At 42.4% G+C, this 23,388-nt stretch overlaps 1 protein-coding gene across 1 annotated transcript; it reads left to right on the top strand.

The window, feature by feature from the left end:
• Window positions 1-9,137: 9,137 nt before the first annotated feature.
• LOC307156250 (C-type mannose receptor 2-like) lies at window positions 9,138-13,235 on the top strand (the record flags this gene model as incomplete). The annotated part of the gene is made up of 4 exons (XM_079867544.1): window positions 9,138-9,174; window positions 9,255-9,611; window positions 10,701-11,048; window positions 12,868-13,235. 4 exons carry the CDS (start codon window positions 9,138-9,140, stop codon window positions 13,233-13,235), a joined length of 1,110 nt encoding a protein of 369 aa, XP_079723670.1.
• Window positions 13,236-23,388: the final 10,153 nt, after the last annotated feature.

The raw sequence follows: 23,388 nt of genomic DNA, 5'->3' as shown, positions 1-23,388 counted from the left end.
CCCTCTTCGCCGCTGGTCCTGCCCAGCTCAGAGCCCTCTTCGCCGCTGGTCCTGCCCAGCTCAAAGCCCTCTTCGCCGCTGGTCCTGCCCAGCTCAGAGCCCTCTTCACCGCTGGTCCTGCCCAGTTCAGAGCCCTCTTCTTCGCTGGTCCCGCCCAGCTCAAAGCCCTCTTCGCCAAAGCCTTCGCCGCTGGTCCTGTCCAGCCCAAAGCCTTCTTCGTCACTGGTCCTGTCCTCGCCGCTGGTCTCGTCCAGTCCTGACACGCCTTCGCTGCTGGACTCCTCCTACCCACAGCCTAAGCCCCTTAACCTACCCAAAAAAATTTGGGGGGGGGGCAATAAGTCCTCTGAGGGGACCGTGGAGGCCCTGCCGACATGGTTCCCCGTGCTGCCTGGTCCTTCTGGGACACCGCTTCAGCCTGCTCCTCCATGGCCGCCCGAAGGGTCTTCTCCGCCCTGGCCGCCCGAGGGGTCTTCTCCGCCCTGGCCGCCCGAGGGGTCTTCTCCGCCCTGGCCGCCCGAGGGGTCTTCTCCGCCCTGGCCGCCCAAAGGGTCTTCTCCGCCCTGGCCGCCCGAGGGGTCTTCTCCGCCCTGGCCGCCCGAAGGGTCTTCTCCGCCCTGGCCGCCCGAGGGGTCTTCTCCGCCTGAGGTGTCTTCTTCGCCCTGGCCACCCGAAGGGTCTTCTCCGCCCTGGCCGCCTGCACGTCCTGCTCCGCCATGGTCGCCCACGGCCCAGGTCCGCCTTGCCTATATCCTGGTCCCGGTTCCCAGTGTGGGCCTGGCCCTCCGTCCCTCCCCCAAGACCGCCTCCGCTTCACCGCCCTCCTGAACTTTTTTTTTATTTTTTTTAGGGGGTGGGGCTATGTCACGGTGTGGGTTTTGTGTCTTGTTGTTGTCTGTCATGTGTTCCTCTGTCTTTGCATGTTTAGCTGTCTCCCGTTATGTTGATTAGTTTTCCCAGGTGTTTCTTATTTACCACGCCCCCTTGTTATCTTGTTTAGCTTGGTTGTCTGTGTATTTAAACCCTGTGTTTTAGTTCAGTCATTGTGAGTTATTGATGTTGTGAGGTTGCATGTTCTTTGTTCTGTTCCGAAGTCTGAGTTTATGTCTAAGTTCTAGTTTATTTAATAAAAACACCGTTGCACTTGGATCCTGCTTCTTGCTTCCTGCTCTGCATCGTAACAGATCGCACCTCAGACGTCTTGGAAATTGTTTGATCACAGTGTCTGTGACAGGGGAAAAAGAGGAGTTTATTTTTATATTAAAGCAAAATTTACCTCTGTTAAAAAAGTAACTGTTCCCTTTCAAAAGGGAACTTGCACTGCTTCGATGATGCTATTGGGGAACAATGTTCTCTAGGCGCCTCTTTAATACTTCTGAGTCGCACTAGTCGTGTCATAGGCTGTCGCCAGTTCAATTCTATTGCCGTGATTGTACAGCTTTTCAAACACCGGTTCACATGGAGGGCGTTCCCCATAGCGTCATCGAAGCAGTGTCTCATTCCGTTCTCAGGGAACAGAGGTCGTAACCTAGACGCTTTTTATTACAACACAGTATGATGTTTTGACATTTCCCTATGTTGTACATACAAGGTGAAAAAGACGTACTGTTAAATGTATTATATATGCATTAAAGTACATTTGTTTTGTACTAAAAACATACTTAAGTACATATTTAATACATTTAATTGCAAGTCTTTTTCGCCTGGTAAAAATGGAATTCTTTAACATGGCATGTAATGCTTAGTTCATATTTTAACAGTAGACACTCAATATAAAATGTTAATGTAATTCAGAAAAGGAGTTAATAAAATCTCTTGAACAACTGTGAAGTCTACATGGTATGTCACTGTATCACAGCAAAAAACAGGGTTCGTACACCTTTTCCAAGGTCAAATTCAAGCACTTTCAAAGTCCATTTTAAAGCTTTTTCCAGCACCTTACACCACCGTTAATTACATACCAATACATAGTCAAAATTATTATTTAGCGTTTTTATCACATTAAAAGAGATAATGCTATAAACAGCCAAAATTGTGTTTCGTAATCAGATATTTAAGCAAATCACAAGATTCATTTTTTCAAAATGTATCTAAGTAGATACTGCATAATACTTTTCATTATATTAATGTCCAAATATTGCTTCTCAGATCATTTTCAGGTGAAAAAAAAAAAAAAAAAAAAAAAAAGAAATTCTGTTCAGTATCGCCATATTTTGCGCACGCAATTATATCGATACAGTAGCGCAAAGTATTGCAATTTTTAATTATAAAATTATCTGTTTTACTTTCGGGTTATAGGGCTGTGACGGTGGGAGGTTTTATTTACTGGTTGGGGGGTTTTTAAAAAATAAATAAAAATAGTGTTTATTTGAGCAAAAAGTGTTTATTTGACCAATTCCGTCAAAGAAACAACACACTAAAGCCTGTAAAGCATTGAAATAAATATCAGTAAATATTGGCAAATTAAATAATATCATTTAAAAAAAAGATGCGTGATACAGCCTGAAATGGACGTTTTGCTAACATTTGCCTACAAGACTGACCGAATAGCCTTTCAACAAGCCTGATTCAAAAATCTCTATAACAGAGGTGATATGAGATTAAACCATACTTACTACTCTACTCTTTGTTTGTCACTGCACTCAGATTTCAGTTTTTCTTCTATAGCAGCTGGTCTGAAAAACAACAAATATTAATATTTAAAAAAAAGAGAGAGATTTAAGTAAGTGGGTAAGTGGACAACTTCTGGATACAGGTCTCTAGTTAATGTCAAAAAGTGTAAACGCAGCCATAGAAAGTTATCAAAAAGGCAATAAGGTTGTCAAGCTTGAACAAATATAAACACCAATCACACACTTCCATAATTGGCTGGAAGTATAAAAATAACAAAAAAATAAAAATAATAAAAACAACACTAACAGTTACGTTTTCTATTAACGTTAGATAAAAAAAGATATATGCTGTCATGATCACTCAACCTTAAGCAGTTGTAAAACATTTAAGAAAGTTAATCGCAGAAAAAACATCACCTAATCCATATGAATCGCGTGGTCTCCAAGTCCTCTAAAGAAACACGATCGCTCCAGTTTAAATTTAGACTTCTCTAATCACATTCAAGGAACATACGCACAGCAAGAACCAATCACCGCCGTTCAACGGCTCTGGAACCAATCAGGATTAGTCACGTGTGTTATTCGTATTTTTCAAATTTAAACAAGTAGCCTACAACATATTTTTGGACAACATTTAAAAATCTTTGGAAAATGTATCTCTATATACAATTAAAATAATATGATGTTGATATCCTTGTGGGAATTTCAGTAGTAAAAACATATCATGTAATGGACAACAGCCTAGCCCTTTACAAGTAAAAGTGAACAACATTAATTTTAAGTGCTTATATTGCAATGCTTAATAAACTTGACAAATGTTTATAATACATTAGAAGTTGGTACTTACAAAAAAAAATATATATATATATATATATATATATATATATATGAAAGGAATAATTGACGACAGGCCGTTGAATTATTAGAAAAATAATGCACACCCGAGGTGGTAATGCGGTCACGACGCGAAGCGGAGTGGCCGTTCACCTCGGGTGTGCATTATTTTTCTAATAATTCAACGGCCTGAAGTCAATTATTCCGCTTATACTACAGTTACCACACCTCAAAACATTGTTCAGATTATGTATTTCAAGACGTTTGTAAAGTTTTTGTCATTAAAACGCTCTTGTATGTAGGACTAATTTCTTACGCATCTAAACCAATGCCTCCGTTGCTAATTCCAAAACGTAATTTTAGAGTTAGTAACGGAGGTTTGAGCCACTGATAGCAGACTAATGCTGGGACACACGACTAGCTGACACATTCTCTGACTGTTTTCATCGACTGCAGCAGATTTTAAACACCGACTTTGAACACAGACTGAACGCGCTGAACACGCGTTTGGACATGATCAGTCATAAGTATCAAATTGCATTCATAACCGGTCTTAAAGTGTGTCCCCGGCTTTATGCAGTTATTAATGCAGTTATTAGAGAGAGATGTTGCAATAATGAGACAGAAAAGCATGTGCGTCAGTATTATTAGCCTATTTATTTATTAATTTAATTCGTTTTCATTCTTTTTTTTTCTTCTTTTTTTTCATTGACAGATGACAGTAGACTATAGCCAAATAAATGAAACACAAAGCCCTTTTAACAAGTGGGCCTATAAATAATTATTTATTTATTATTATCTGCAATAAAAATCCGTACTGCAGGACTATCCATTTATTTAGCCTATATTCAGTTTAATTTTCTATTGATTATAATATAGACTATATACTTTATTTATTAAAATTAAACTGCATGTTTCTATTGATTGTGAATCTAGACATTGAAAATTGCAGATCAAGCGCATGGGGCTAAATGCTTTTTATTGTTATGAACTGTATCCTATTTTCCGTTATTACCGTTAACTACGCGAAGTGATATGGAACTGTAATGCGGTCAAGACCTGCCTGGAACTACTTTAGCCGTGCGTTTCCCTGAAAATAATGCACACCTTAGAACGTTCGTCAACCAATCAGATTCAAGCATTCAACGGCCCTGTAGTATAAATATATATATATATATATATATATATATAATTTTTTTTTTTTTTTTTTTTTTTGTAGTATTATAAACATTTGTCAAGTTTTATAAGTTATATATAAAATATTAAAATGATAAATACATAAATATTGCAAATATATTGCACTAGGCCTAAGTGTTTAAAGTACTTTAAACACACTAAAAGCTTAATCATTTTGCTATGTTCTTATACAAGTTACACATAAATTGTACATTAAGAGCAACATAAATATGTTTTCTTTAAATACACTAAAACTTTACACAAATATTGTGTTTAGCATATTTCTTAAAAGTATAATTAAGCATATATTTATTACCAATGTACTTATTGTGCACTTTTTAGAAATATATTAAAAGTATGCTTGTGATTAGCATATTTCTTAAAAGTATAATTAAGCATATATTTATTACCAATGTACTTCTAGTGCATTTGTTAGAAATATATTAAAAGTATGCTTGTGTTTATCATATTTCTTAAAAGTATAATTAAGCATATATTTATTACCAATGTACTTCTAGTGCATTTATTAAAAATATATTAAAATTATGCTGGTATTTAGCATATTTCTTAAAAGTATTATTAAGCATATATTTATTACCAATGTACTTCTAGTATACTTTTTAGAAATATATAAAAATGCAATTCAATATATTTTTAATGCACTTCAAATAAGCATGTTGGTAATACAAATGTATTATAAACATACTATTTGTATTTCAAGTATATTTTTAATACATTTAATACTACGTCTTTTTCACCTGGGCCCCCTGAGATGAGAGATTTCTGTATTGTGTGTCTGGAAAAAAAAACCTCCAATGACTAAAATCGTCATTTAGCGTCATCTGAGGGTTTTTTGTCCAGAGGCGAGAGACTACAGCCAGTAGGAGGAGCTCGTTCCGCATGTGTGCAGGGGGTGCGATCTCACTCACAGAATGTACAAATGAAACGTTTCCAAACCACGATAAGCGCTGAACCTATTTTTAGCCTAAACGCGATAGATCCTCTGGACTAATCAGAATTCTCTCTCTCTCTCACCCTCAAATCACTCGTGCGTATCGTGCCAGACGCTCAATTCGCATGTCCGTGCCGCAGGACCTCCAGATGCGCGTAAACGCGTCTCTTTACATTGACTTAACATGAAAATCACTTGCGCCAGATGCTCTATTCGCGTTTGGTGTGAACGCCACTCACTCACTCACTCTCTCACTCTCACAAGGTCATGTCGTGATTTGTTTTATGTAAAGTGGACAATGGTTCTACTTTTTATGGGTTCGACACTTTATTGAATGTCAATGTATTTATTACTGACTGACTTCTTTTTTTTTTTTTTTTACCTTTTTTTTTTTTTTTTAAAGACGAACCATCAATATTTGGAAAACGTATGGATTTATAGCATTTTGAAAAAAACATAACTTTGAATTTATCATTAACAATTTTGTTGTTTGATTTAATAATCATTGTTCAACAAAAAAAAAAAAAAACATTTTAACAGGATAAATTGAATATTCACAAAATGTGTGGGTCTAGGTAAAAAATGTAATTTTCCTGAAAACTATTTAAATGGGTTTATAGTGTTTTGGAAAAGAGCTCCTCAAATAGTGTCAGCCATCTTTTTTTTTAAGCTAAGCTAACAGGCTCTTGCTCTGTGGAGAAAGCTGAGTGGTAGGCTAACCATGATGGCGAAAGGTAGTTTTGAAGATGATATGGCAGAAGGGGATTTTGAAGATCTGGTGCGCGAATCTGATGCCCGTGGTTACCTGTACGAGCCACAATACAGCGATGAACAGATGCGGATGATGGAGGAACAAGAGGCGGCTGGAGCAGCTGCGGCTTAGGAGTGGCCTCGTAGGGCAACGAAGCAAGTGCATTCTGGGAGTTGTTGTCTTTCATTCATATGTGCCAAAAATACATTTTCTGGCTTTTCTCAGTCTAGAAGGCTCCAACTTCAAAAATAATTTCACATTTCTATTACATAAATGACCCAATTTAAATACACATTCATCTTTCCAGTTGAGAAATATCCCTTTAATAAAACAAACAGATGAATAAGAAAGAATGAGACCATGGGATGTGTCAATAACATGTACAATAACACACTGTTTCTGCTTCTGTTTCACGTCAGAGATGTAAAGATTGTCCACCCTGAACGTCTAAATGTGGACCTAAACAAATGAGTGATGAGGATGTGTTAACATGCAAATGTGTTCATGTTGTATAAACTAAGAACAGCAGGAGTATGACACGAAACAAAATAAGAATTTTCTAAATAAGACTAATTCTTAAAAATGTAACAATGTTTTAATGAACACATTCCAGCCAATCACAATCAAGTATTTAGACAGAGGAAATAAAGACTAATTTATTCTGAAACAGCAGAAGAAGAAGAAGATGATATTATTTCAGTGGGATAATAGTCTAATAATCTTTATTAACATTAGAGATGGACTTCAGAGGAATGAAAGCTTTCATGTCTTTATCTCGTCTGTGTTGTGAATGTGACGGGTCTCAGCTTTCAGAAGAGGGGAAAAAGAAACCTATACGAGCAAAAACGTTTCTATTTTTTTCCCAAAGAAAAAAAGAATTGTCTTCCCTTCCTCTTCATTTTGTCTTTTTTAATGCCCCAAATTCTCTCGCTAGTCAAACTCTTTCAATATTCAAACTTTAAAGGCTCTCAGTAGCCAGTATCACCAGTCTTCACTAGTGAACTCAACCCTTCTCTGTTCAGGTCAACAACAGATAAAAGTGGCCCAAAACAGAGAAACTCAAACATGGAGTCTGTCCAAATACACTTGGCCACTAGAGAGTATGTGCACGCAACAGGAAATAAGTGAGCACATTTTACTGGTGTAAACATGAGTATGTGTATTTGTAAATTTTACAACATTTGCAAAGGCTTTTTATCACTTAATTAAAAGCACCATCATTACTAGTAAACTGTGTTACATACAGTGCTATGCATAAGTTTAGACACCCATGCTAAAGTTGACTAAAAAGAGGAATAAAAAATAATCTTTTGGAAACTGAACTTAATGCCTTGATTTAAAAAATTAGGAAAAATCCAACCTTTAAGGACACCAATTTTCTTTGTGAATGAATAATGTATTATAAATAAATAAATGTTCTTCCTTAAAATACAGGGTGCATAAGTTTGGACACCCCTATGTTAAATTCCCATAGAGGCAGGCAGATTTTTATTTTTAAGTATTTTTTTTAGGATACTATGCATCCTGATAAAGTTCCCTTGGCCTTTGGAATTAAAATAGCCCCACATCATCACATAGCCTTCACCATACCTAGAGATTGGCATGGTTTTATTTCAGTTAGCCTAATAGCTGGTTTGATTTGCATTGAGAGATGATCTTATGGAAAGTACCCCATGCCAATCTCTAGTTATGGTGAAGGCTATGTGATGATGTGGGGCTATTTTAATTCCAAAGGCCAAGGGAACTTTACCAGGATGCATAGTATCCTGGATCCATGAAGTAACTGGCCTTTAAAAATAAAAATCTGCCTGCCTCTATGGGAATTTAACATAGGGGTGTCCAGACTTATGCACCCTGTATTTTAAGGAAGAACATTTATTTATTTACGATACATTATTCATTCACAAAGAAAATTGGTGTCCTTAAAGGTTGGATTTTTCCTAATTTTTTAAATTAAGGCATTAAGTTCAGTTTCCAAAAGATGATTTTTTATTCCTCTTTTTAGTCAACTTTAGCATGGGTGTCTAAACTTATGCATAGCACTGTATATGTATATGCCTATAGGCACTGCTGTACAGACACTTAGAGGATTATTTAAAAAGGAAAAGCCTTGAAAATCAAAATAAAGCTCTGTAAACACTTGCATTTTTACAACACTGTAAATGTGTCAAATTAGGTAATCAAAAGTTCTACACACACTTGATCACTTGGGCCAAATACAAGAACAAAATGTAATGCAAGTAGACAAATGGTGAAGTGCAAAGATCGCAAGTGTTGGTGGACAGGCCGATACATGTCAAGATGATCAGGGATGAAACACGAGTTATGCAGTCCAGCAATATCATTAAAGCAGAGTTTAGTTGTGAATATAACAGTATAAATTGTGAATGTTCATATTTTTTTTTTATTAAAGTTCATATAAATATAGACTTATACTAACTGACAAAGATGCCAATATGAAAATACAGAGGTAGACAAACACAAATAATGAGGACATAAAACATGAAAATTAGTTTTAGATTAATACACAAATGATGTGATGAGCTGAATGAGGGATGAGAGCAGATATAATAATAGCGTAGTGTAAATCTGCAGAAAGAAACATCAGACTCAGGACAGAAACACACGACCTCTAAAGTAAGTACATGTTCATTCTTCAAACACAATTAGACTTTCAGATGTTAATATTGTCTGAATGATTATGTACAGTGAATTCATGTTGCTGTTGATAAATGAAATTGTCATATTTTACTCCAAAATGAATCTGGGAATGTTTGACTTCTGAGTTTTTCCAATGTGTTTTTCCTCAGAAATGGAGCAAACTCTATATTTGATTCTTCTTCTCATTGGTGAGTGTGTTTATGGTTTATAGTTTCATCAGGTTTGACCCTGTTATGAAAAGCATTAAATCAAACGCTCTCTTTCACAGCTCTCTGCTCCGTATCTGAATGTGTTCAGCGTCAGTATCACTTTATAAACGTGAACAAGACCTGGACTGAAGCTCAGAGATTCTGCAGAGAGAATTACACAGATCTGGCCACCGTTGACAACATGAACGACATTAACGAGCTGAAGAAGAGTGTGAATGATGGAGGTGTTAAGAAGGTCTGGATTGGGCTGAAGAGGACGAGTGTTGATAAATGGCAGTGGTCTTCAGGTGAACCTGCGCTCTATCTGAACTGGGGACCTGGACAACCTGATGGCAGAGATGAGTGTGCAATGATGAAAAATGGAAAATGGGAGGATTTGTCATGTAGTAACAGCCTGACTTTCATCTGCAACAACAGTAAGTGATTTAAAATTACATCAACCGTTTTGGCCATTTATAGATGCACCATGTACCAAATATGACGGCTCCTGAACATTTTCTACTAACATACACAGTAATAACTTAGCTAGCAATATCAAGTTAGCAAGTTAGAGGCTAGTAATATCAAGTTAGCTATGAAAGCATTCAGAGCGTCTCCAAAGCCACGGCTCCTTTAAAACACATGAACACACACAGCAGAGTCGGCTAGTCACGAGAGACGTGTTAAACTACCTCATGTCTCAAAGCATATAATCTAATGTAGTTCTTTTCATGTTTTGCTTTTGGATTTATTATAAAATAGCTAGTATAACAAATTATTAATGCTAATAAAATAATAAATATATATATATATATTATATTTTAAATATTTTTAGATTTAATTAAAAAAAAATCAAATAGGCAGATTTTTAAACATTGCTTTAAAAAGGACACGTGAAAAAAGTGTGCTTTATAAAATGATATTAAAAGCTTCTAAGATGACCCAGAAAACACAGACCTGTTTTCTTCTGGTCTGTGTTGCTGTGGGTCTATTAGTCTACATTTACACTACAGCACTTAATCCATAGGTTTATTTTGACAAATGTTTTGTCCCGTCCATTGCTACGGTTATCACTGTCAATCATAACAATTTCAGGAGTGACTGAGGAACAATGTAGCGGATTCATAATGTAATTATATTTTTTCTTGCCAATTTGGCGTGCAGTTTTCATATTCTACGCTTTGCCTATCCTGTTATATAAAGGCCCTTCCATTTCTGGCATTGCTCCCTGTGTGTGTGTGTGTTTAAGTTTCCTGGTAAATACAGTATTTCCATATTAATTGCAAATTTTTCCTTACAGTTATTATCAGCATGACAATTTGAGTAAATGTATCTGTAAAAGGTAGAGGATGATTCCCCCCTCCCTCTTTAGAACAATGTGCATTTACGTTTAAAATGTAACATATTCAATGTAATGGAAAAATGTTTCTGATGCTCTTATTCACATTAAAAACCATAAAACATCGTTAGACAAATGAACACTGATTTATGAAACAGTTTTTAAATTTTTTTTTTTTTTCTTAAAGCGAACACAGGACTCATCTTGGACAATCAGACGATGAACTGGACAGACGCTCAGAGTTACTGCAGACAGAAACACACTGATCTGGTCAGTGTGAGGAACCAGAATGAGAATCTACAGGTTAAGGATTTCATTAGTGGTCATGGGTTATCAGGATCACAGATCTGGATCGGTCTGTTCAGAGACTCATGGCAGTGGTCAGATCAGAGTAACTCCTCTTTCAGATACTGGGCTCCTACTCAACCTAATAATAATGGAGGAAATGAAAACTGTACAGTGATCAGACCAAACAATCTGGGTCAGTGGAATGACATCTCTTGCAACGACCGATTTTTTTTTGTGTGTCATGAAGGTGAGCAGATCCTCACAAACACACACAATCCATCGATCACCTCCAGATATCTTAAAGGGTTAGTTCACCCAAAAATGAAAATTCTGTCATTAATTACTCACCCTCATGTCGTTCCAAACCCGTATGACCCTTAGTTCATCTTCTGAACACCACTGACAGCTATTTAATCAACACTTTGGAGGCCCAGAAAGGTAGGAAAAACATAGTTAAGAGGAGAGGAGAAATGACTGAATAAAGTCAATATTTTTTTTTTTTTTTTTGGTGCACAAAATGTATTCTCGTTGCTTCATAAAATTAAGGTTAAGCCACTGTAGTCACATGGACTATTTTAAAAATGTTGTAAGAATTTATTTTCCTGCTAAGACAAAAGCTGAGATAAAACTCACCCTGCAATAAAGCAATAACAGAAGAAAAAGCCTGGACAGAAGATCTCAAAGAAAGAGCACAGGACATTGTCTTGTCCAAACTTATCTCCTTCCTTATCTCTGCATCCCCCTCTCCCTCCTCCTTCCTTTCCACCTGAGTCAAGTCACCAAAAGTTCACTGAAATTGTCTATATATCACATATGATGTATCTTGTGAATCTATTGTTTTTTACTTTTCATGTTTGGCATCATTTTAAGTGTCTCAGTGCGATTGGTAAAATGGTCTTAATTTCATTGCAGTCATTGGTTTAATGAGAAAGATTGAGAACTTAGGAGAATCCTGTTCTCTTCTCTGAGTGATGTCTCTTTAAGATATCTCCCGAAACCAGGTGCTACCCCCTGGGGTACATGAACTGACCCAAAACAACTCTAAACAATATTTGTACAAGCCTTTTGTTCTGGTCTGGGTATTTAAGGGAAGGTGACAAAGCAGTCTTTGGGAGCCTGTAACCAGGAACGACCCCCATACAGTGCTGTTTCAGTGTTCTCCTGCTGGAACACACTCACACACCACTGTGTGTCTGTGTCAGGAATGCATTGCTTACTTTTAGTCATCTTTGAGTAATTGATGGCATGTATTTATAATTTCTGAATTGGCTTTTAATCATTTACTTGTGTAATTGGTATGATACATTTTTACCTGACAAATCAAATGTTATATTTGATTTATTCTGCATTATTCTGAAATCATTATTCGTAGTAGATGAATGTGTAGTCTGGTGTTTCCGTAAATCTCTACCAGGATAGATCAAACCGAAGGCACTAATGAATGGAGCATGGGGAGACCATTAAGGAGACCTTCCAATTACTGAATTAGCATGTTGCATATTGCGACTATTAAAAAATTACACCTTTGTTATGAGTCAGCAGTGAGCGGCCACTTAAGGGTAAAATAGTTGCACTGCATCCTCTGACTATTCGACGTGACGTCTCAAAGCAACACCGGGTCATTAATGAATGAATAATTGAAAGTATGGGATACTCAGAATAATCAAAGATCTAAATTAAGTCATTATCAATGGTTATGACTATTTTCTAATAAGACACACGATCTAAATTTGATTTTCATTTGAAATTGGAGTCAGATTAAGTGTAGAGCTAAAGTAATATTGAAACTAAATTCTAATAAATTAAGTGAACTTCACTGGAGCGCTGAAAAGACCAATGGGTGGACATTACAATGTTTTTACAAAATATCTTAATTTGTGTTCTAAAGATGAATGAAGGTCATACGGGTTTGGAACGACATGAGCGTGAGTAATGACAGAATTTTCATTTTTGGGTGAACTAACCCTTTAAAGTTCAGATTCCAGATTCCTCCACAGTGTTTGTTCTGCATGTTGTTTTTGATCAGTCTCTTTCTAGTTTTTGCTTGTGGTTTGTTTTGTGTCCAGATAAACTGATTCTGATCAACGAGACTCTGACGTGGCCTGAAGCTCTGAGATACTGCAGACAGAATTATACGGATCTGGTCTCGGTTCATTCAGTCGAGATGCAGCGTCGTGTGATGAATGTGGTTAAACGTGCGTCTACTGAGGCGGTGTGGTTGGGTTTACGTCACTCCTGCACTGTGGGCCTCTGGTTCTGGGTGAGCGGAGAGACCGTGTGCTATCAGAACTGGGCTCCAGGGAACGGCACAGGAGACGAGGACTGTGTGTCTGGAGTGAGATCTGGAGCAGTTCAGTCTGGAGGAGATCAGCTCTGGATCAGCCGTCCTGAACACGTCAAACTCAACTTCATCTGCAGCAGATCTGAGGAGTGAAGGATATGTGTTTGTGTTGTTCTTAAGCAAAAGATTTTTTAACTGGCAAACGTACTCGGTTACTAATGTAACCTCGGTTCTCTCTAGAAGAGGGAACGAGTATTGCGTAAGGTTAGCTTACGCATCGGGAAAGTCTTCTTTCTTCGAGATCTGAAGCCAAAAAATTATCCTTAATTTTTTATACATTGTCAACGCAGTGCAGCAGCCGACAGACCTAGGCAGGCTGTATAAGCGTGCTCATTGGCTGCTCGGCGGCAACTGCTTAAGCCTATCGGTGAGCGCTCTGAACGCGGCAACCAATGAGGGCGCTTCGCGCCCTCCGCACCCTTCTAACCGTCAGAATGGGTGTGGCCAGCGTGTATATATTCAGCGCTCATAGGCTAAAATTCTGGTTTTCGCAGTCTGAAGCGCAAAAGCTCGTGGCGCGACACGGCAGGTTACGCAATACTCGTTCCCTCTTCTAGAGAGAACCGAGGTTACATTAGTAACCGAGTACGTTCTCTTACGAGAGGTCTCTCGTATTGCGTAAGGTTAGCTTACGCATCGGGAACCCTTTGTCAACGCCGTGTGCGCCGAGCATCCAGCCCATGAATCCCAGGGAAACCGGGGAAAACACTCTGCTGGGAAATGTGGCCGGTCGGAGAGACGGGCCAGCGCAGTACAGGCACTTCATGCAGCATATGAAATAGAGCGGCGCGGCCGGTCTATAAACATATAACAGTACAAACAGTAGGGCCGGCAGAGCGAGCCCATACAGTACATAAGCACTCATAAGGGTAGGAGAAAAACGACATAGTCGGTCTCACATGAAGGGAAAAATTCCCGCGCGACAGAGAATAATACGGGCGGCCAGCAGCGCGGGCCAGCACCGACAACAGCGCGTAACGGGAAATAGGAAACAGAGCGGATCAGCCGGTCTGAGTCAAACACTTCACCCTGAGTATAGTACCAGAATAGCGCCAGCATATGATCGTAGTCTGCACACGAGAAATGGGCAGAGCATACATGTCACTTATGCTGACAGTATTTTTGCCTGTAGGGCAGGAACTTCCAGGTTATAAAACCTCACGAATGTTGATGGGGAGGCCCAGCCCGCCGCCATACAAATACCGTGATTAGAAATTCCGCTGGACCAGGCCCACGACGAGGCCATGCCTCTAGTGGAGTGGGCTCTGATGCCCAGAGGGCACTGCAGGTGTCTGGAGGCATAAGCTGCTGCTATCGCGTCCACTATCCACCTGGACAAGCTCTGTTTCGAGGCGGCAAGACCCTTGGTGCGTCCGCCGAAGGAAACAAAGAGCTGCTCTGAACGCCTGAAAGCGGCGGAGCGCGTGATGTAAACTCTCAGCGCCCGGAGGGCATAGGAGGTTATCACTGTCCCCACTGTCGGATGCTGGCAGAGCCGAGAGGGACATAACTTGTGCCCTAAACGGGGTTCCAATCGCTTTGGGGATGTAACCGTGTCTCGGTCTGAGAATGACTTTCGAGTCATTCGGCCCGAACTCAAGACATGCAGGGCTAACAGATAGCGCGTGCAAATCACCCACTCGTTTGACTGAAGACAGAGCTATCAGAAAAACGGTTTTAAGCGACAGATACTTTAGATCCGCGGATTCAAGCGGTTCAAAGGGAAAAGCCTCTAGGGCCGCTAGGACCAAGGACAGATCCCACGAGGGAACCGAGGGGGGCCGCGGGGGATTCATCCGTCTAGCTCCTCTGAGGAAGCGGATAATGAGCTCATTCCTTCCCATTGCCCGGCCGCGCGTCGTCTCAGCGAACGCTGCAATAGCGGCCACATATACTTTGAGCGTGGAAGGGGATCTGCCCTTTTCCAACAGCTCTTGTAAGAAGGAGAGCACCCGCGGGACCCCGCATGCGCGCGGATCCAAGTTTTTAGTAGCGCACCATTTAGAAAACACCGACCATTTAGACGCGTAGAGCCGTCTCGTGGAGGGGGCTCTCGACTGTGTGATCGTGTTCACGACCCCTTCTGACAGGTCAACGGGTATCCGTTGATCACCCATGCATGCAGCGACCAGCGCTCTGGATGGGGATGCCAGATCGATCCACCGGCTTGGGAGAGGAGATCCTTTCTCACCGGGATCGGCCATGGGGGTGAGTGCGACAGCCTCACTAGCTCTGGGTACCAAGTTTGGTTTTCCCATCGCGGGGCTATAAGCAGCACTGAGTGGTGCATTTCTCTGATCCTCGAAATGACCTGTGGCAACAGGGAGATCGGAGGAAAAGCATACAGCGGGAGGCTGGGCCATGTCTGGGACAGCGCGTCCTCGCTCTTCGAATAAAACTTCGGGCATTGAGCATTGTCTTTCGACGCAAAGAGGTCGATTTCCGCTCTGCCGAATAGGCGCCAGAGAAACTGGACTGTCTGGGGGTGCAGAGACCATTCTCCCGGGGGAATGTTGTCCCTGGACAGTCTGTCTGGACCGACATTCAGGTGGCCCGGCACGTGCGCGGCTCTCAGCGAGCGCAGCGAGCGGTAAGCCCACACGAGAAGGCGTTCTGTCAGCCTGCACAGATTCCTGGATCTGACACCGCCCTGTCGGTTCACATAGGATACCACGGACGTGTTGTCCGAGCGGACTAGCACATGGTGATCCCGTATGAATGGGAGGAAGCGCCTGAGCGCGTTCTCGACCGCTATCATCTCCAAACAGTTTATGTGGAGGCATTTTTCCCGGTCTGACCACAGGCCAAAAGCCGGTTTGCCCTCGAACAGAGCGCCCCAGCCTGAGGTGGAAGCGTCCGTCGAGATAACTTTGCGGTGTGAGATAGCTCCCATTGTCACTCCCCGCTGGTACCAGTCGGCCGCTAACCAGGGCTTCAGAGCTGAAACGCAGCTCTGAGTCACTCTGATGCGGATACCGCCGGAAGCCCAGGCTCTGTGAGGCACTCGGGCATTCAGCCAGCGTTGTAGCGGGCGCATTCGTAAAAGACCCAGCCGAAGCACTGCTGCAGCTGAGGCCATACAACCTAGTAACCTCTGAAATGTTTTGAGAGGTACGGTGCTGCCCGGCCGGAGGGACGCGGCCAGGCGTCGAATGCAGCGCGCGCGCTGTGTCGACAGGCGGGCCGTGTACTGATATACCTGACCGTCGAAGGCGAATCTCAAGAATGGCCTGTGACGGGGTATTATCAGGATCTGAAAAGCACGCGTCTTTTAGATCGAGAGATATAAACCAGTCCCTCGGGCGAATTTGCGCGAGAATTTGTCTGGTTGTGAGCATTTTGAACGGTCTTCTCATAAGAGCCTTGTTCAAACGTCTCAGATCCAAAATTGGTCTGAGAGCTCCGTCCTTCTTGGGAACGAGGAAATAACGGCTGTAAAAGCCCGACTCGCTCATGGAAGGGGAAACCGGTTCTATAGCCCTTTTGCACAGAAGTGTAGCTATTTCTGCTTGAAGTAGATGTGCTACTTCCCCATTCACTCTGGTCTCGATACGCGCTTGAAAGCGCGGAGGGCGGCGAGCGAACTGCAGAGTATAGCCCTGTTTTACTGTGCTTAGCACCCGTTCTGATGCGCCTGGAATAGTTTCCCACGCTTTTGCGTGTGCAGCCAGGGGCAGAATGGCCTCCGGGCTCCGATCGCCGCGCATCGCGGGCTCGAGAGCTCGAAACGGAGGGGCGGGCGCGGCGCGCGCTCTTGGTGCTTAGATACGGCGGATCGCACGCAGCGATAGCTGGCCGTTTTACACACAGTGTCCCGGTGGCTTTAGACGGGGAACATAAAGTGTGAGGCGCGACGCGCGATGGCGGCGTCGGGGGCGAAAATGTTCGTTAGTATGTGTGAGCGCTCGAGGGCGGGCACAGGACTTACATTCAGGGGCGGGCGCGGCGCGCGCGCTCTTGGTGGTTAGATACGGCGGATCGCACGTAGCGATAGCTGGCCGTTTTACACACAGTGTCCCGGTGGCTTTGGACGGGGAACATATAGTGTGAGGCGCGACGCGCGATGTCGGCGTCGGGGCGAAAATGTAGTTAGTATGTGTGAGCGCTCGAGGGCGGGCACAGGACTTACATTTAAAACATGACCGGTCGTGCGAGGCCGTGTGACAGAGCGGGCAGTGAGTAGGTGTGGGCACGGAGAAGTGGACACGTGACCTACTTTTAACACTAAAGCGGCTTTTGCCTGCTTCATGAGAGTGGGCTCTGTGAGAGACACGGGATGTATAGTGCTTGTGTACAGGGGTGAGCACAGAACGTGGGCACATTCACTGTACTAGAAACACATACGGCGTCAGCCGTGCAACCAGACATATGCTCTTTTGAAATTTTTCTGGGTTGCCGTGGAACGGCGGATGCGCGCAGGCGAGCGGGTAGATACCGGCTCGTTGACTGCGGGGTAAACAGCTGCAGTAGCCGTGGCAACGGGGACTGACAGAGCGTTAAGCTTCGACGGTGGTCCAGCCGCAGGGCTGCGGGATTTAACCGTCTTTTCTTCTCTCGTGTTTAGACGCTCAAAAATACTCGAGCACCCTGAGAAGGTGTGGTGCGAGAGGCGGGTTCGCTTTCTGTAAGTAAGAAAGACTGGCCGCGAGCTCGGAGAAGCAAGCAGCATAAATTTATTTCTTCCCCGAGAGCTGGGATCGAACGCGGATCTCTCGCATGAAAGCGTATGATTCTGCCACTGAGCCACAGGGGATAACACATAAGCTTTCAGTTAGCGCGAGCATATAAAAAGCGACCTCATGTGTCGCGTCGGCGTTTGTTTGCAGGCGTGCGTGTGTTTAAAACAGGCTCGTTTACTGCAATAGTAATATTTCCAGTCGCCTGAACTTAAGAGGGGACTGAGAAATGTGTGAGGATTGGCGGTTGTCCAGCCGTAGCGAGACTAACACACTCTCTTCTCTTTTCGCCGGCGAGTGAGGCGCGCACGCTGAACGCTGCTCGTGACCGTCCGCTTTGTCATCCCTTGAACGGCGCAATCTGCGCGGCCCAACGAGGGAGAGAGCGGGCTTGTTTTCTGTATGTAAGAAAAACTGGCCGCGAGCTCGGAGAGGCGAACAGCATAAACTTTAACTGCCGCGAGAGCGGGGATCGAACCCCGGTCTCTAGCTTGACAGTCTAGGATTCCGCCACTGAGCCACAGGGGAGAATACATCAGTACTCGGTTAGCGTCATCATGTCTTGTGACGGCGTTTGCTTGCAGGCGAGCGTGTATTTATAACAGGCTCGTATACTGCAATAGTAACAATTCCAGTCGCCTGAACTTAAGAGGGGACTGAGAAATGTGTGAGAATGGAGGTTATAGTCCAGGCCACGGCGGGACGAAAACACTCTGTTCCCCTTTCACCGGTGAGTGACGCGCGAGGACGGAGTAGCTTTCTTGTAACGTAAAGAGAGCTCCAAGACCGTCCGCTCCTGCCATCCCTTGTGAGCGGCGCAGTTTGCGCGGCTCGAACAGAGGGAGAGGAAACTCGCTCCGAGACCGTCCGCTCCTGCCATCCCTCGTGAGCGGCTCAGTTTGCGCGGCTCGAACAGAGGGAGAGGAAACTCGCTCCGAGACCGTCCGCTTCTGCCATCCCTTGTGAGCGGCGTAGTTGCACGGCTCGAACAGAGGGAGAGTACGGGTATCTATCACATTCGCCTCATCTCCTGACGCGGCGGCGGCGCGGGCAGAGCCGGCGGTTGAGCGGCCGGGAGGGAGAGGGCGAGAGAGAGCTCGAGGGAGAGGTTCCGGCGAGCTCCTCAGTCACAACAGTCTCCGGTGGTCGCTGCGAGCGGCGCTTCTTATTGCGCGGCCCGGCAGGGACAGGCGGAGCGACAGCTTGGTCGAAAGCTTCAAGTCGAGCCCGCAGGGTCGACATTGAAAGCTCTTCGCACTCGGAGAGTGCGGTGGCGGCGTGCCCGCGGCCCAGGCGGAGAGCGCAGAGAGGTGGCGGTCTCCGTTGCTGAGCGGGGCGCGGCACGAGCCGCAAAAACGCCTCGTGCTCTTTTAGAGTACACACAGAAACAGTAATAATGTAAAGGATATGTCGCCGGATAGCGTAGCAGGCATGGATGGCTGAAGGCGGCGAAGACGGCCGGCTTCCTCAGGCGCTGTCCTAAGCTTGCTGGTCGCTGGTTTCAACGGCGGCGGCTCTCAAGATCCAGCGATGCGAAGAGCGTCGCTGAAGACAAGAAAATCAGAATTTTAGCCTATGAGCGCTGAATATATACACGCTGGCCACACCCATTCTGACGGTTAGAAGGGTGCGGAGGGCGCGAAGCGCCCTCATTGGTTGCCGCGTTCAGAGCGCTCACCGATAGGCTTAAGCAGTTGCCGCCGAGCAGCCAATGAGCACGCTTATACAGCCTGCCTAGGTCTGTCGGCTGCTGCACTGCGTTGACAATGTATACAAAATTAAGGATAATTTTTTGGCTTCAGATCTCGAAGAAAGAAGACTTTCCCGATGCGTAAGCTAACCTTACGCAATACGAGAGACCTCTCGTAAGAGAACACTTTTATTGTTTTAATCATCAGATAATGTGCTTATATCAGTACATTGAAATTAATTTCTGTAATTTAAAAGTATCATATGAGTCTTATTACTATCAATGTAATGTTCTTTGGGTATTTAAAATACTAATGTGCACTATATGTTTTAAAGACCCCATCACATCAACATGAGTTTTCATCTGTGGCTTTTAGAAACATTTACATTTTAAATTCGCATTAGTTCTCTTCAGAAAAAACGTCTCATTATTTTCAACACAGACTGTTCAGTCAAACATACTTGCTGTTAAATATAAAGTAGAAGATCATGATTCGAGGATGTGGCTCAAAGCATATCGGCTGTTATAAAGAAAATAAAAGTAAAGCACAAGCCGCATCAGTTGATTTCATGGGATCTTGTTATTCTGGTGGTGTGGCTTCTTTCTTCTCCTCACTCCTGTGTTTTGCACTAATCATATATTTAGTAAATACTTGTTTAAAATATGATTGTGAAAATCTATATGTGTCTCAATAAAATGAAATATGGTTTATTCTTAAAGCTACAATATATATATTTTTTTCGCCACTAGGGGTCGCTAACCTCTTACAATAACAAAGGCGTCGGTTGATGACGCAGTGATAAGAGGAATCATGGAACTTGTCGTCATGCTGAATGATCTAATAATGTTTGTGGATGTGTGAATACATTCATGTTCTTTATTACATGGCTTGGTTGAATTCTAATGTAGAATGCATAGAATTATTTCTTGATAACAGCCGCTGCTAAGGATAACATACCGTTGCCATGATAAACAGAGCGTTGCTATGGACGCAGGATTCTAACCATAGAGACGGAACGGACTATTTTCTTCAGCGGAAGCAATACAATCGTTTTTAAATCAATAAACTCCTTTTTAAATCAATATTTTGTGTCAAATTATTGATTTATTTGGTAGGTAGCCATGTAATAAGCGGGATAATGTAGAGCGAGGCGGTTGTTATAGCGAATACAACCCCTTCAGGCGGATTCAAGACCCCGACGTGACCCGATCAGCCTGCCGGAGTTGTATTCGCTATAACAACTGCCTCGCTCTACATTATCCATTACTTAACATGACTGTGGTATGACACAGGGCGCGATTGCTAATGAGAGACAGACAAACGAGTCCCGCGGATATTAAAGGAACGAGGATATTTCATTCTACCGAACGACCCGCAAGTGCTGAATCACTACTCACACAGGACAGTTTATTAGACGAATTAAACTTGTGAGGTAACTCAGCGCTGTTTCACTTGGTCTAACGTTACACTATCACACTAAACTGCATTTGAGTGTGTTGAAAGTTATAATGTTATTTATTGTGTTAGTTTGTTGGCTATATGAGACTTGCAGTAAGCTAGATCATAGGTCTCCTCAAGTCTTAAAGCTCTGTCAAGTCCAAGTTTGTCGAGAAGCTCTTGGCATCTGGAAAACGACATGCCGATATTGATCCTCGTTTTAGTTCTCCTTTTGTCTCAAAGTCTGCTTGCCATGGTCAATAATGTTTGAACAAAACAACAACCGCGTGAGCGTGGCGCTAAACATTACGCAGCTGTCCACGTCTGTTGCCATGGTTACTATGGCAGTACTAGCAGAAACCAGGGATAACGCGGATATTACATCATTGACAGGCGACAGGTAACAAGAAACGGGCACTGTTTAAAATTGTGTTTATAAATTCTTGTAAACATTTAGGATTGTCACAGTGTCTGGTTTATGTTCCTTGGGTCACCACTAGATGTCCTCCTTCCCCACGGTGTCCATCACACTCTTGAACTACATCCCCCATGATCCTTGTCTTTTCATTGCACTCAGCTGTCCCTTATCACTGATCATTGCACTCAGCCTGTTCCCCATTAGCATTGTCATTTCCCTGTGTATATATACCCTGTCTGTTTTAGTATGTGTCACGGATAGTGATGGCCAGATCGAGGCCTCGTGAAGCAAATTAAACAGTTGAACCAAATGTGCCATATTGTTTCGAGGCTTCGAATCAATCCGACACCCGTCTCAACGGTGACACCTAGTGGTCACTTGCAGGTGTTGATCTGAAACAACCTTGACGAGCCATTAAAAAAATGTTTTTTTTTTTATTATTATAATTTTCTAATATGTGAAGCTTGTAACCTATAGGCTCCTCACTGTGCATAATGTTATTTTGGTCATGAAAAATGAATATTAATAAAATAAATCAAGCCACAATGTCTCACTTTTTTAGAGATTTTTATTCAAAAAATATTAATTTCTCTGCTGTGGAAGGACTTAGCCTACTTCTTTTTTTTACAGATAATTTCTCCAGCCTTTGAAAAAATCCTCTCACAAGGGACACTTGTTGCTGGCATGCAAAGATATTTTTTAGCAAGGACATACAAATGAGGAAAGATTACTGCTCTCTCTTTCCAGTAAGTTAGTGGATCACGAGTTCTGGGCAAATATGCATCGTTGAGGTATTTTTTCACTTCCACTGTGGCATCAGCTGCAGTATATTGGGTACTCATATGTAGACCTATAAAATGTATATTCACACAATATTATATTATATTATATTCACATTGAAGCTATTTTTAACATGATTGGCAGTTGTGATTGGGACATTAGGTTGTAGGGCATTGGGCTATGGACTTTATAAACAGTGTCCCAAAAGGTTGTAATTATATTTCAATTAAAATTATATTTCAAACAATGCATACATTGCATAGATGGCCCAGCAGTGTCAGTAGCAGGCCTAGGTAGCCTACAGGGGGAATGCCATCCTCTGCACCCTGCAAAATGGCAGGATGAGTGCTCCTCAAATGGCGCATCATGGATGATGTATTGTTGCAGTAGGCTAGATGCCGATCACAATACACACATCTCACTTTATTTGGGGTTTCTAAATGGAAATGCTCCCACACCACAGATGTACGGCATCTCTTCTGGGGAGCCTCCATTTTATCTATCTATCCAAATCAATCTATCTATCTATATGAATCTATCTATGTATCTAGATATGTATCTATAATCTATGTATCTATATATGTATCTATCTATAACATATGTATTTATATATGTATCTATAATCTATCTATATATGTATCTATCTATAATATATGTATTTATATGTATCTGTAATCTATCTATATGTATCTATCTATTAATCTGTCTATATGTATATCTATGTATCTATTAATGTGTCACTATATACTCTGTCTGTCTCTAGCATCAGTCAATGTGTTGTGTAAATTTAAATGTAAGCCTAAATTGCCTATAACTAATCAAATCGCACTATGTCACTATATCACCAAAAATCCGCTACCTCAAAGTCAAACTCCTCTCACAAAAACCCACGAGGTCAAAATGCGTTTATTTCACTTTTATACAGATGTGCGATTGTGTGGTTTGTTCCCGACCGTGTCAATCAAACGCTGATTCGGCGGACCACACCTGATGAAACACTTAGTGAAACACTTCGAGGCTTCGTTTGGTCATAGTCACGTGACATGGGTGTTTCGAATCACGCTTCGGATCAGTGTTTCGACACATCTGCGCTTCGGGATCTCGCAAAGCTTCGGAACGACTGTTTCGCGTCAGCCATCCTTAGTTTTGATTGTTTTTATCGTGGACACGGCGATGATACGGACTGAGCTCATCACTGTGTGGAACAAGATGGCGAGCCTCCCAGCGAATCCTGATTAAAACGA

The sequence above is a fragment of the Squalius cephalus genome (genome assembly GCF_949319135.1).
Source record: "Squalius cephalus genome assembly, chromosome: 3".
Lineage (NCBI taxonomy): Eukaryota > Metazoa > Chordata > Actinopteri > Cypriniformes > Leuciscidae > Squalius > Squalius cephalus.
This window is presented reverse-complemented; position numbering and strand designations above follow the sequence as displayed.